The sequence below is a fragment of the Perissodus microlepis genome, chromosome 23 (genome assembly GCF_051167445.1).
Source record: "Perissodus microlepis isolate ML-2025 ecotype Zambia chromosome 23, ASM5116744v1, whole genome shotgun sequence".
Classification (NCBI taxonomy): domain Eukaryota; kingdom Metazoa; phylum Chordata; class Actinopteri; order Cichliformes; family Cichlidae; genus Perissodus; species Perissodus microlepis.
Window position 1 is genome coordinate 38,436,579 of NC_140482.1, and position 13,412 is coordinate 38,449,990.

The window sequence follows — 13,412 nt, forward strand, 5'->3', positions numbered from 1 at the left end:
CTTTCCTTCTCTTTCCTTTCAAATAATAGCCCCAGATCACTGGAAAACACTTGCAACTTGATGACATGCTTTGCAATCAGGACCGCTAAATCAGACACCTATTTTCACCTTTTAAAAAAATGATGTAAAGACTCGGATTGAGGGTAAAGTGCTTACTGGAGAGCGTTAAACCTTTGAATGTCATATTGCATCACTATGAGAGTGTTATTTTGCAAAAACATGATCTTGTTTGACAAAATTACAGGTTTTTAGAGGAACTTACAAAGAGAAAATATCTCTCGAGCTAAACCTTGGGTTCTGTTTGAGTTTCTAAGCTGACTGACTGATGATGCCCCCTGTGCTTGCAACATGCAAGGTGCCACCGTCAGCACATGGAACATCTATCACCACAGTGGCTGCTGCTCTGGGTTATGTAACACCTATGCTGGTGAGAAAGCAAAATGAAACATGGAGGCGAAGGAAAGGAGTTTGAGCAGAGCAGTGCCGAGCAAAGCTGGAACTGTCTGCAGTGAAACAGCATTTCCTGTTTCCAGCAGGGATCCAGGTTCATCTAGCCTTATCAGAAGTCCTAGCTAAACTTTTCTTGAATTCTATTAGCACTACCAAGAATGTGTGCAAAATTTTCATTTTGTCATAGGTTGTATCTGACTCACAAAATGTTTGATTCTAACATACATTCACAGTGACAAATTTAAAATTTGACCCTAAAGGGAGACCAAGCTCTAGATTTATGGCGACAAGGCAGGAGAACCTGAATCCAGTAGAAATAAAACCAACACACCTAGAAATGAGAAGTTTTACACCAGAGAACAAAATCTGTTGAAACAACCCAAAACAATCCAAACAACACCAGCACTTTCATAATCAAAACAAAGCAAATTCATCACCACTGAAAACAAGGCTGATTGTTTTGTTTTTTTTTACACTTTGAGTGGTTGGGAAGGTTTTAAAGCCAACTGAAGCTGACGGGGGAAAAAACATACAAACAAATCAAAGAACCAAGAATGCAGTTGACCTTGAACGAATTTGCAAATGCAAAGTGATTGCAAAAATGCAAGGAAAAAAATAATAAAAAATAAATAATAAAAACAAACAGGAAAAAAGGATATTGAAAAATCACTGAGTCAACATGGACATCTGGCATTGGGTGAAGTTTTTAATTACCTCTTTACGCCATAGGCCATATTAAGCAAATTGTCCAGCCTGTAAAGAGAAGGAGGGTTCTGGGGTTAATGGTGGGCAGATGGTCGACTCACTCAATGGAACTAATGTTAAGTCCCTGCAGGAACTGCATGGCCCTCCTCACTCAAGAACAAACAAACCCATCTATAGTTGGTCCATTACACTGAGGAGCCCCACCAGAAAATGCTATCATCAGTTAATCAGTGAATCTACAGTACAATCAGTATGCTCTGCACTCGCTCAGTCGGCCACTGAGCTTCTTCGTAGGCCTCATCGTAGCCCTGCAATCGGGCACGTTAATATTACTGTAGGTGCGACCATTTAATTCTTACACAAGACTATAGCAGTTGACTGGTCACAGTTCAGGATTACAGTTGCACACATAACACTAAGGGCAGGCAGTGTGTTAGCACAGCATTGCTCTAGGCCATACTAGTATGATAGCCTAGCCGCAATGCTACACATTTGCAAATCGTAATCTTGCATGTGGGTATCCATACAATTTATGACACCACATCGATGGTTTATTACGATGGAGGTAAATGAGAATTTATTTTCAGGTTCTACGCTCCTTAATTTGTGTTAACTCGATTAAGAGAACACTTGAGATGGCAGGAAATGATCAAGAGTTCTGTCAGTGTAATGGTTTGGCATTTGAACGATGGCGAGCGAGAGAGGTGACGATGATTAGTCGTGTTTCTATGCGATGGGAAAACACAAAAGCACAACTGAATGTTAAACTAGGCGTGAAATTGTGAATGCTGTCTTTGTGGCTGGGGTCAACCTGTTAAGTGCTAACAGGTCGGGTGGAATGGCAGCGTGTTAGTCAGAGGGTGTGCTCTGTCTAAAAGGGTTAGGTTTGGGGAGATGTTCTGCTTTCGTAATAATTTCAGCCTGCGAGCTACAGCCATTGCAGTCATCTGGGGTAAACTACTATTTGTGTGTTGTTTAAGAACCAGGCAGGCTTTGTGTGTGTGTGTCTGTCTGTGAGCTGGGCTTCGGAAACCTGTGGGCTGTATGAAACGTTGGCCCTCTTGGATGGATGCAGCCTGCTTAGTGACTCAATGACCTTCATTCCTCACTTGGGTCTGGCCTGTCTCATGTCTTATTAACTCCTCTGGCCTAATGGACAGGGGCGACGGCTTATTGAGCAACAGCTGGCCAGCGACGCCTCGTTCCTCTTGAAAACACTACAAACTCTCTGACTTTGACTCGACTGTCAGGGTTGTTTCTCCTTTTCTCTTGCTTCCTTGCAAAAACAGGAACTCACACAGGCACACAATCTTCTATGCGGTGCACATTTTAAAGAATGTTAAATTTCAATAATCTAGATTTCAAGGCAACGTTATCACTGCCTTGAAATATAGCCTATATATCACACACACATCCTGATTATTTAAGCAGTTGTGCAGCCTTGTAGTAAATATCTTGCATATTAATAATAATAATCACAGTACTATTTGTATTAATCAGGTTAAATGAAATTTACTCTGCCTGTTAGAGATAACAGATTAGTAATCTTCTAATCAGGGACAATTTAACACCAGGATGCCAGGTAATTGTAGCTAATTCTCTTATAAATGAAGAACACAGCAGCATTGTACTAACCTGTGTTCAAAAATATTAATTATTAATTTCACGACATAATCTTCTGAGGGAACTGCTCAATTTTGTAAATAAATTGATAATGTGGTGACCTACATTGAAACCCCTCATTGGAGGTAAATTACATAACCTTTTCACAGTTTACATAAACCTTCTGGGTAAATGATAGACCTGCTTATTGCTTGGCTTCACAGTGTGTCTGCACTGTAGCACTGTTCTCACTTAAAATTACCAAGCAGTACAAAAGCAGCCCTAAAACAAAGAACAAAAGTGGAGAAAAGGATATACGGAATCATTAAAACAGTAATTAGCTCATTACGTGGGGAGGGAACGAGCAGCCTGCTTTGTGGGTAAATGAGTCAATTGGAGAGGATGCTCAGAGGAGAGGCGCTCCAGGCTCGGGAGCATGAAGACATCTGCTGGCCGATGGGCCGTTGGGCCACAACAAAACAACCTGCTGCTAACACACTCTCTCGCTCTACTTTCTCTCTCAAACATGTACGAATCCACACTGATGCAAGCTCGCCACGCAAACACTCTGCCAGCTTTTCACGCTGCCTCTCCAAGCTGGATGCAAACAATAGGGCTTTTGTGCTGTCTGTCAATGCATGTTAATGGTGGAATGGGCGTTTTTGTCTTTTCCTTTTTGAAACAAAAATCTGTTCAATTAAAATTGGCTCCTGCCCTGGATATAATAAGGCTAATTTGCTAATTAGTACCATTAGTTAACAACAGAGGATCGGAAGCAAGCAGGGATCTAGGGCTTCGCGTATTGTGCTTGAGTCGATTATGTTTGCCGTCTTGGAGAGGGACCGTACGAGCACATTATACATTAGCTTGCGTTACGGCAGGCCCACATGATTTACTCACACAGGACAGATGTAATTATCGCTGCAGCAGGATTGTGCTGTGCCAAGACGATTTATTAAAAACTTGGGTCTCCTAAACAACATTCTTACAATCTAAAACAACTTTAGCATCTATGGTGGATTTTATTTCCAGTGCTCGTTGCTAGGTGCACATAAAATGTGTCTAACTTCAAAAAATAGTTGGAAGTAAGCAAAACAAGAGATCGGTTCTGAATAAATGCAGTTTTTATCCTTAGTCCTTCTTAAATTTAGTTAAAAAATTGGAAACCACACATATCAACCCCATTTATAACTTTTAAGTGTTAAGGATTTTAGCAAAGGGCTCGGGAGCAGAGAGCAGGAACACAGGGACACGGTAAGGAAGTGTACTGTGGTTGTGAGTTGTGATGAGAAGCGACAGCTCTCCTGCAGAGCCTGTAAATTGGCTTGGCGTATCACAGACACACAGCCACGCTACATCGCTCAGGTGTCACACCAGGGAAGCTGCTCCAGAAGAAAAATACCTTCCAAGCTCTGACTTTGATGGAGAGTAAACAGCACGACCGGCTTAGTGTTATTGAAAGAGAGGAAATTGTGTAAGCACATATTCTGTCTTCAGTTCTAAAACATTCTTGTTGGATAATATGATAGTGTGCTGTTTCTGTTTTCTTATTGGTTACTCAGGTGAAAGGTAACTTGAGCTTAAGGAGTATGCTCAAACTACCTCTAGGTGCCATAATATGATGATGTTTGGGTCTTTAATGACAGCATATGACTGGGTAGGATGTCACACAGTGTACGAACTACTGTATATTAACTTGGTGTTAAGATTACTGACCTGGGCAAAAACGTTTTTTAAAAACATGAAGATAACATTCATTTTGGGAAGCTGAAATGGGGTTAAAATTTAAATCCTGATATTCATTTTGTAATGATTTGTTTTAACTGGCCCTCTGCTGACTGGATTGAAGGCGTCAGTCTCTTGAATAATGTCAGCTTGTAATGCAGTCAGAGACTCATGCAGTATTTATAGTATTTCATGTCTTTCATGTCTGGTAGGGGTGATAGCTTTCGGTCCAAAACAGTGGACAACATCGTGCAGAATGAGTGTAAAACTAAAGGACAATACCTAACAGTAAAAATGCATCTTTTTGTTTTGCAAAAAAAGATATTCCTCATGTGTTTTTGCCCAGGCCTGAATATGCCTGGAAGCATCGACACGATGGCAGCATGATGAAATGAGGGGAAACATGTAGTTGTGAATGACAGAACCCCACAGTCTCTTATGAACAGTTCCTCTCTGATCTGGGTGGACCCACGCAGAGCTCTCGCTGACTTACGGACACCTGCACCAGGTGCAAGGCTCACACCTGTTGTTCAGAGGATGCTTTTGCCAAATGACTGTTCACAGGAGAGAAAGTGCAGCATTGTTGTAACACAGACACTGGGGTGACTCATGCTCTCTGAATATAAGTGTTACCATAGATATAGAAACACAGATATTGTGTTTGTGATTTGATGTGTGTCTGGGTAGTTCTCATGCTGGACCAGTCAGGATCTGCTAGTAAACACACTATAGAAATGACTTCATTCTGAACCCGTTTTCATAAAATCTGCTTCGTTAAATATGTGAGAAATTAAACATGATGCTCGATACTGAATCGCATTCAACATGTCCAACTGTTACTCAAGCGTGTGTAAAGTTGAAAAGAATGAAGCTTATCAAAGACAGGAAACCTCTGACTCTTTCTCATCTTCTTCCACTTATTCAACTCAGGGTCGCAGGGAGCTAGAGCCAGTCCATCAGCTTAGTTCAGTTTTATTTATATAGTGAGAAATTCACAACAACAGTTGCCTCAAAGTGCTTTACATGGTAAAAACCCAGCAATATTCGAAACACCTTGTCTAACCCATGCATGTCTTTGGAATGTGGGAGGAAGCTAAAGGACCTGGAGATAGCATTCAAACTTTATTATTAATCTCTGCCTCTCTTCTACAGTGTGTTTTTTGTCCTGTTTTCCACCCGCCACACCCAACTGGTCATGGAAGATGACCGCCCCTCCCTGAGCCTGGTTGTGTCGGAGGTTACATCCTGTTAAAAGGGAGTTTTTCATTCCCACTGTTGCCAGGTGCTTGCTCAAAGGGGGTCGGCTGATTTTTGGTGCATCCCCATTAGGGATTTGACCCTCTGGCAACAGTGCTAACCATGGCATCACAATGCTATAGAGCCCAAGTGTTCACAATTCTTTAGCATATATGTTACTGCAACAACATACTCATATTATATTCTAATTTAAGATTAACAATATCTGCAGTATGGTTTGTTTAATGGTAACTGTCCAGCCTGTGGACATGGAGGAAGTGACTTGATGTACTTATCATGACTTAAGTGTGTAGAACAAAAAAATACCTTCCTACTTCATTAATAAAACAATTAAAGAAATAAAATTTTAAAAACAGAGCAGAACAGTCGGCCTTATAGCACTCGCAAAAGCTGAGCAGACTGATATGAATAAGAGTATCTGGAAAGTTAATTTTTGCTCGCTGCATGGCAATTGAATTTCATGAAATGAAATTCATGCCCTTTCAGACATGTCAAACCACAAATATGACACCTAAATTTCTAAATGTAGGGTAACACCTGATCCAGAGAGCACGAATAATTACAACACCTGATTGCATTGCAAACAATCATTTTGGCAAAAGGCTGCAGTCCTTGGACACACGGACATATAACGGCTACATAAAGCAATGGCCAATGAGGTATCTAACTTTGTATAATGATGGACACTTGGTGCGTGTTTTCCAAATCAGGCCTGTTGTTTGGAGTAGACATGTTTCCTAAATTGAATGCACTGAGTTTCACGTTGACCAAGAAAAATCTGTATGAAGTTTAAGACTGATAGCTGATCAGTAAACATTAAATCAAATTATTTTAGTTTCAGATTGTGCGATACACAAAGCATGGCTGTTTGTGAAGCTTTCTAGTAAATACTTTACTTGTTTTCCTTAATTTCTACATAAGCAGATGACATTCAACTTGAGATTCCCAACCTTGTGAGCAGATGGCCCAATCATATTGTTGATTATCTTATGTCTACACTTTGTTTTCAATTTGCTACTTTAAAACATCTCTGAAAAAGAGCCTGGAAGGAGGAGGTGCCACTGGTTCTAGGAAGTATGTTTCAGTCTCTGAAATCCTGTTATTTTATTACTTTTTCTTTTAATGCATTTTTTTGGTCAAATTAGATACAAAATACTCTGCAACAATATCACAATGCTGTTATGTTATAGCTATCACTTTAAATTAGCTTTCTTTCTAAGAAATTGTGCTTTCATCACTTTATAGCAGATGCCCGCTGTCTCAGGCTTCCAATTGTTTCAAAAATTTACCTGAAGTTTAACTGAAAGTGAATTAATTTGAGTTCATACAAGGTTGCGTTCTTATGTGGACACATTTGGATCCTTTTGGATTTTCATTAAAAAGGTCTTTTATAATGCAGCTGTTGCTCTTTTGTACTTTGGAGCATCTTGCGTCCGTCCTTAATAGTGCTCCAACAGTGACTCATGTAACATAATCACGTTAATTAAATGAGACTGGAAAATGGTCTGAGAACGACTTTTACTTTTGGAACCAGGCGCACCCCAAATGGCTCATCACACGATGTCTCTGACAAAAAAAATCAGGCTGCTCATACTGGCTGTTCAAGGACAACCTACTGTCTGCAAGGCTGCTTTCAAAATTACTGAACAGTGGACCAGCCACTCCACTTCAACTGGAAATTTCCTGGGCTCGTCAAATTTATAGTAAAGATTTAATACTGGGTCAGCGCCAAAGGTTTGGAAACTCTGCATTAGACACATCACATATAGAGATATAAGTAACGATTGTGTCTAAACTGCCTAAAAGCCCCCCCTCCCCACCTTCTCCTCTGTCGTCCTCCTGCCCCTGTACTCACCTGAACCTCTGAGCCTGGTGGTGAAGGGGGCCAGGGTATCGGCGATTAGGTGACTGGTAGAGTTGTGACAGAAGAGCTTGGCTGGTCTTCTGGCTGGGGTTGTTGGCGAATTTGACCGTTATAGGCTCTGCAGCGCCCGATGGCTTCTGGCCATTCAGGCCCTTGATGGCCTCCTCAGCCTCTATCCTCTTATCAAAGCGGATAAAGCCAACACCTCTGGAGCCACCTGCGGGGCCAGCAGATCAGAAACAAACAGGGGCCCCTTTTACTTTACAGGTATCAGACAAAGGTTTACTGTCTATATATTTAAAATATGTCTGTGCTGCTGAGTAGCACTCTTACTTTTGCACATGATAAGCACTCCTATTTAAAGATCCCACACAAATAAACAATGACATCATGCTCCACAGTGTAAAAGAGGCAAAAAAAAGTAATAAATTGTAAAGTATTTTTTAATGCAAATGGCTTTGTACTCTAACACAGCGGTCCCCAACCTTTTTTGCGCCACGGACCGGTTTATGCCCGACATTATTTTCACGGACCGGCCTTTAAGGTGTCGCGGATAAATACAACAAAATAAAACTAGTACCGGTACCGAAAAACAGAAGATTTATTCATAACACACGTGAAAAGACCCAGGAAAACCGAGTTAACGATAAAAACGATAACAAAATAACGCTGAAAACCGATTAAAAACCCTGAAAACCATACATTTCACACCTGAGCCTCAACTCTCGCGGCCCGGTACCAAACGACTCACGGACCGGTCCGAGGCCCGGGGGTTGGGGACCGCTGCTCTAACAGTAACACAAATACAGGCATACCCACACATACACACCAGCTACACACACTGTGGCACTGACCCAGAGTGTGTTTAAAGCCACAAAGTCAAGTCTTTTCTTACGCTCATTCCAGTCGCAGTCACCCCTGCACGCCCTCCTCATGCATCGCTCTCCGTGACATTTGAGCTGTTTCCGTGGCGATATTTTTGACTGCCACCTGAGAGGAACATTTAGGGAAGCTCCCCTGGTGGGTCCTTTACTGGTGCATCGTGCGTATTAAGAAGTGTGCATCTCTATACGTGTGCATGTACATGCGTATATGTGTACATATGTGTATCTATTAACGGATGCTGTGCCTTGTTTTAATGAGGCTGCCTGCATGGCCCAGAGGATGCTCGCGCAGTGACAGCAGCACTCTGCCGAAGAGACTATTTACATAATACTGTGTGCACACAGGCATGTCTATGTGACTGAGGCTGAATAAAAGAGAGGAAGTAAGGAAGAGGGGAATGTTGTGTATGAGCATCATTGTGTGCAGTCTCTCTCACACACTTAAAAGGCACTCCTTATTGTTATTCCACATTTTGTTCATGCCAGCCCGCTACTTCCTGTTGGCTCGTCTCATGGTACTCGCTTCCCTGAATTCTCATTCTGTTAAGCACCTTGACCATCTCACTCCTTTTGTTCTTTTCTTTTCTCCAAAGACGAGCACCAGAAGGTTATTTACTTTCCAGCCAAGCAGAAAGATAAAAACGCTCTACGAAAGCAAACCATTCATTAAAAATTACTTATCTTCTAATAAGGTGAAATCCAGTTTAAACATTTAAACCAATACATAAATGTGACTGTACTCTGGATTTACAGCATTGTGCTTTTCCCTCTCTCTCTCTCTGTTTTTATTTTTCTTCAGGTAACTGATTTGCATATTCTCTGCAATTTTCTTACCTCTTTCAAATACCGTGCTGGAAGTATTTTCTTAACTGTCACCACAACAAAAGGAGCTCAATTACTGCAAACTGTGGTGATCAGTGTCCTTTTGCAGCAGCAGAAACATGACTTGTGAAAGAATGGCAATATAAAAATAATTTTCAAAACTAATTTGCTCTCTGTAGTCTAACATAATTTGTTTACTTTTTCTGAAAAGTTTTTTTTAACTATATAAGCAACAACTTTCTGACTTTTGAACTTATACACAAAGAAACCTCTTACCTCAGTCTTTACCGAATAAAAAGCACTGCGAGGCTCAGATTTGAACCACAGCATTTTCTTTATGTCTGGTGGTTGAACTCATTAACTCTTACTTCATAAAAATGTTTTTTTTAATTCTCATTTTTTAACCTTTCTACCTCCCTCTCCCCAGACAGCCTTTCACAAATTCTCTTCCCTTATTTCCATTTGTGCCAACTCTGTACCTGCATATTTTAATTAGCTTGATAGAAGCAGGAAAACGAGCAATTCTAATGGGATGTACATAGTGTAAACAACAGCCTCTGTTGTTCCTACAGCTTTCTTTACATATTACAGTTGTTTTCATGCATATGTTGTGTGAAAAGTGGGGAACAGTGCGTTTGTTTCTGAGGTATAGTAAATAACAGTTTTTCGCTAATGGACGCTGGGCATTTAAATATCCCCAATGCCTTAGTTTACTTTGATAACTGCAATAACCCTACTTTTCTATAAGGGGCTTGGCAACGCTGAGAGCCTTGCTCAAGGGCACCTCAGCGGTAGTTAAGAAAGACGAGAGCACTGCTCATTCACTTCCTCCACTGAGATGAGTGCAGAAGAGAGGACTCTATTCGTCCTTTAATCCTCACACTTGTTTGGCCTTGAGCTCCTTCTAAGCTGGTTCTTGCTGGAGGGTCTCCAGACAAACGCTTGGCATACAGATGAAGGCCCGACACAAACACACAAACACCCATTCACGTGTGCACGCACATACTTATGTGATGACTTGAAGAGGTGCTATTAAGAATGAAGTGCGGAAAGAGGACTGGAGGTGTCCATGACCATTTTCGATGGAGCGTGACCAAACCGCAGTGTTTATATGAGAGCGAGACAGAGAAAAGATTTGTGTGTGTGTATTCTGTTTGTTTTATGTATGCACCAGCTTCTCTTGTCCTTGACGTTGCACAGTAGCATTGTATGTAGGTGAGAAAGGTTGGTTGGCAGGAAACCTCATCACCCATAATTTTACTGAGCAAAATGTGTGCACATGCTGTACTTGTGCCTGTTGGCTCTGTTCAGTCAAGAATGCTCACAGATCATGTAATGAAACAGAATGAATGGGTTTTGCGACATTCACAGCAAAAATATTGACAAGCCTTAAAATTTAAAGTAATTCCTCAGTGCGTCTAATAGTGAAAGTACTGCTGTGTCACGAAGTTCACCCAACATCCCATTGGGGTGTCAATATGTGAAATGCGTTCTGAATCCAATTACTGTTGCAGTGAGACAGCCTTCACTTCAACATCTGTTAGATCTCCACCGCCTTGTGAAATGATAAAGATTACATTTCTCTGATTTCCTTATTTCAGAAATTTTAATTAAAAATACCCAAAGTCTCTCGTAGCTTTCAACCTTCCCACCCCGACTGTGACACAGAGCCCCAAGCCCATTTCTTCCAGGGTTTGCGTCACAAATATATAATAAAGCACTGAGCATTTTCCTAAAACAGCAGAGCTCTGCAGTTTTTAGAAAGTGTTACTCAGCGAGGACTAAAAGATTGTAATTGTTGGGGATTATATTCAGCAATTGATTAATACATGCTGGAAAGCTAGTTAGTACTTACTGCAGCAGTATGGTACATTTAGGATTTGGTCAAAATAAAATACAATGCCCGTGTTTATGATAGGAAAGAAAGGCGATCCAATCAAATAGCACGGATCGTTAAAATGTTAACTTTTGTAGAGAATACTGGCGAACAAGCTACAGATAATACATAGCAGCATTGCTTCTTTACCGGTTTTGCTCCTTGGTGAAAACTGGTAGAATATAACGAGCCTTGAAAAACAATGCAGGTATTTTTAAGAAAGATAAAAACAGCTTCTTAAATCCATGCACCTGTTCTGTTTTTACCACTCTGTCATGCCATATTAATGTAATAAACCTTGAGAAAGGTTTATTTGTCTCCGGTTATACAGAGTAACAAAAACAAACTCGCAATCTATGAAGCAAGCTGCCAGTCTACGAAGTCCAACCTAATGACTGTCCTTTCAACCAGCCCCAGAAGCCTAGGCCTACTTATCACCCACCAGCCAGCCATACAGGCAACATTAGAGCACAATGTACTTACTAAGGTATACCAATCGGTCTTTCTCACTCTCTCTCACCTCTTACTCTCTTTTTTTGCTCTCCCTCTCCTCCACAGTAATCAACAGAGGCTTATGTAACTCTCTCTACCTGTGCTTATCTCTCTCTAACACACACCGACAGGCACATTGGCTGCCTTACTAATAACACGCTGCCTCAGTCCGGGGAGGGGGAAACAGAAGGAGTGAGGATGGGGGATGAGAAGCGAGCGCTTGGGGTGGGGATGGGCAAGACCGGAATGAAAAGGAGAAAGGGAAAGAGGGGGGGTGAGAAGTAAGGAAGGAAAGGACAAAAGGAGAAAAGGTAATAGAGGAGAATGTTAGGAGGTGACAGTAAAAGGATGATGATGAAAGGAAACAGTGCTATTCTTGCTTGCTCCTTCCCAAACAAAGCCGCTCTTTCTCTAAAACCCACTATCATTTCCCCAAACACTGACTGACTGACAGAGAGAAATGACTGCTCCTCTGAGGGACCAGAAAAAAGTGAGGTGAGAAACCTGGCTGCTGGATAATGAAACACACACACACATACAGAATTTCTCTCTCTTTCTAGCTCTCTGTCTCTCACACACATCCATCTAGCACAATGTATTCTTGTAAGCAGGCCCACTCTGGCAGATGCATGCACCAGTGCTCGCATGCATACGCAAAATCTTGTTGTTTTCCGGTGTTCTGTTTTCCCATCTCCCCTCCTTTTATTTTTATTTGACGTACAATTGTGCGCCAAGAGTATCAAATTATTAGACTTTCCTTTCCAAGAGATTTTTAATATGGCAGAGACAGAAAGAAACTTCCTACTGGCTTCTAATTAGAGGCAGGAAAAAAAATGCAATGTCCTTGTTTTAAGTAGCATTAGTTTGCCTGGGTACAGATGGCATTTAAAAAAGCAGTGAGAAGAGAGGCTCAGAGACTTTGAAGAGTGGAGGTGCCCTGTGCTTTGGCCTCTGTCAGAGCAGAGCTCCAACCATCTGTCTGGTGTGTGCGTACGCATGTATTGATGCGCATATCTATATGTGGTTTTGTGTGCGTGTGTGTCGACTATCACAGAGATGGAACGCACTCGAAAGATTACAGGAAAAACAAACTCGAGGCAGAGAGATGTGAGATGATAGCGTGAGTCAAGGCTGCAGTCATCCCATCTACAGGAAGCAGCTCTCTGCTCATATCACCTTGACCGTTCTGTTCTCTGCTATTGGACAGACAGAGAACAGGGAATCAGTGTGGTGTCAGTCTGTAGAGGAACATTCATTATTCAAGTCAGTAGAGGAGAGAACATACTAACTGTGCAGAGAAAGGGCAGTTCCTTTGAGGAAAAAAAGGTATTGTTGTAATGCACAAGTACTATATTTACTTGTGCATTACAACAGGTATGAGAAGAACGGATAAAAAATGGGAACTAAGCAGTCGTCCTCCTCGCAAATGAGGCACTGACTGGAAAGACAAGCAAAGCCTAAGCTGAAGTTTAGGCTGTAACTACAAACTACAGAATAACGCTGAAGACCACAAATTAATATTTACATTTAAATCAAGACCAAAATTACAAGTTCAATCTAACTGCAGAGATGACACCAGTGTAAAGCAAGTTTGTACTCTAGGTTACTTGATGGCTTTTATCACTCCCTACATCGCCAACAGCTCTAAAAGCTTTTCTCCAGTTGACTAAATGCTTACAGCGATCTAATGGCAGCAGGGGAAATATATTATGCGTTTGGTCTGGAGCTTCTAAAT

The 13,412-nt window shown here is 41.3% G+C and overlaps 1 protein-coding gene across 11 annotated transcripts in view; it reads right to left on the reverse strand.

The window, feature by feature from the left end:
• The window catches only part of elavl4 (ELAV like neuron-specific RNA binding protein 4), a 74,379-nt gene that overhangs the window by 6,223 nt on the left and 54,744 nt on the right, over positions 1-13,412 (reverse strand). For 8 of the 11 annotated variants that reach the window (XM_084920470.1, XM_084920465.1, XM_084920474.1 and 5 more), the window contains 2 exons: positions 7,595-7,828; positions 1,165-1,203 (listed from right to left, as the gene is read on the reverse strand). In XM_084920470.1, the coding sequence (XP_084776596.1) occupies positions 1,165-1,203; positions 7,595-7,828 (273 nt within the window). The remainder of the gene's footprint in view (positions 1-1,164; positions 1,204-7,594; positions 7,829-13,412) is intronic. The other 3 variants (XM_084920466.1, XM_084920467.1, XM_084920469.1) reach the window with 3 other exon arrangements.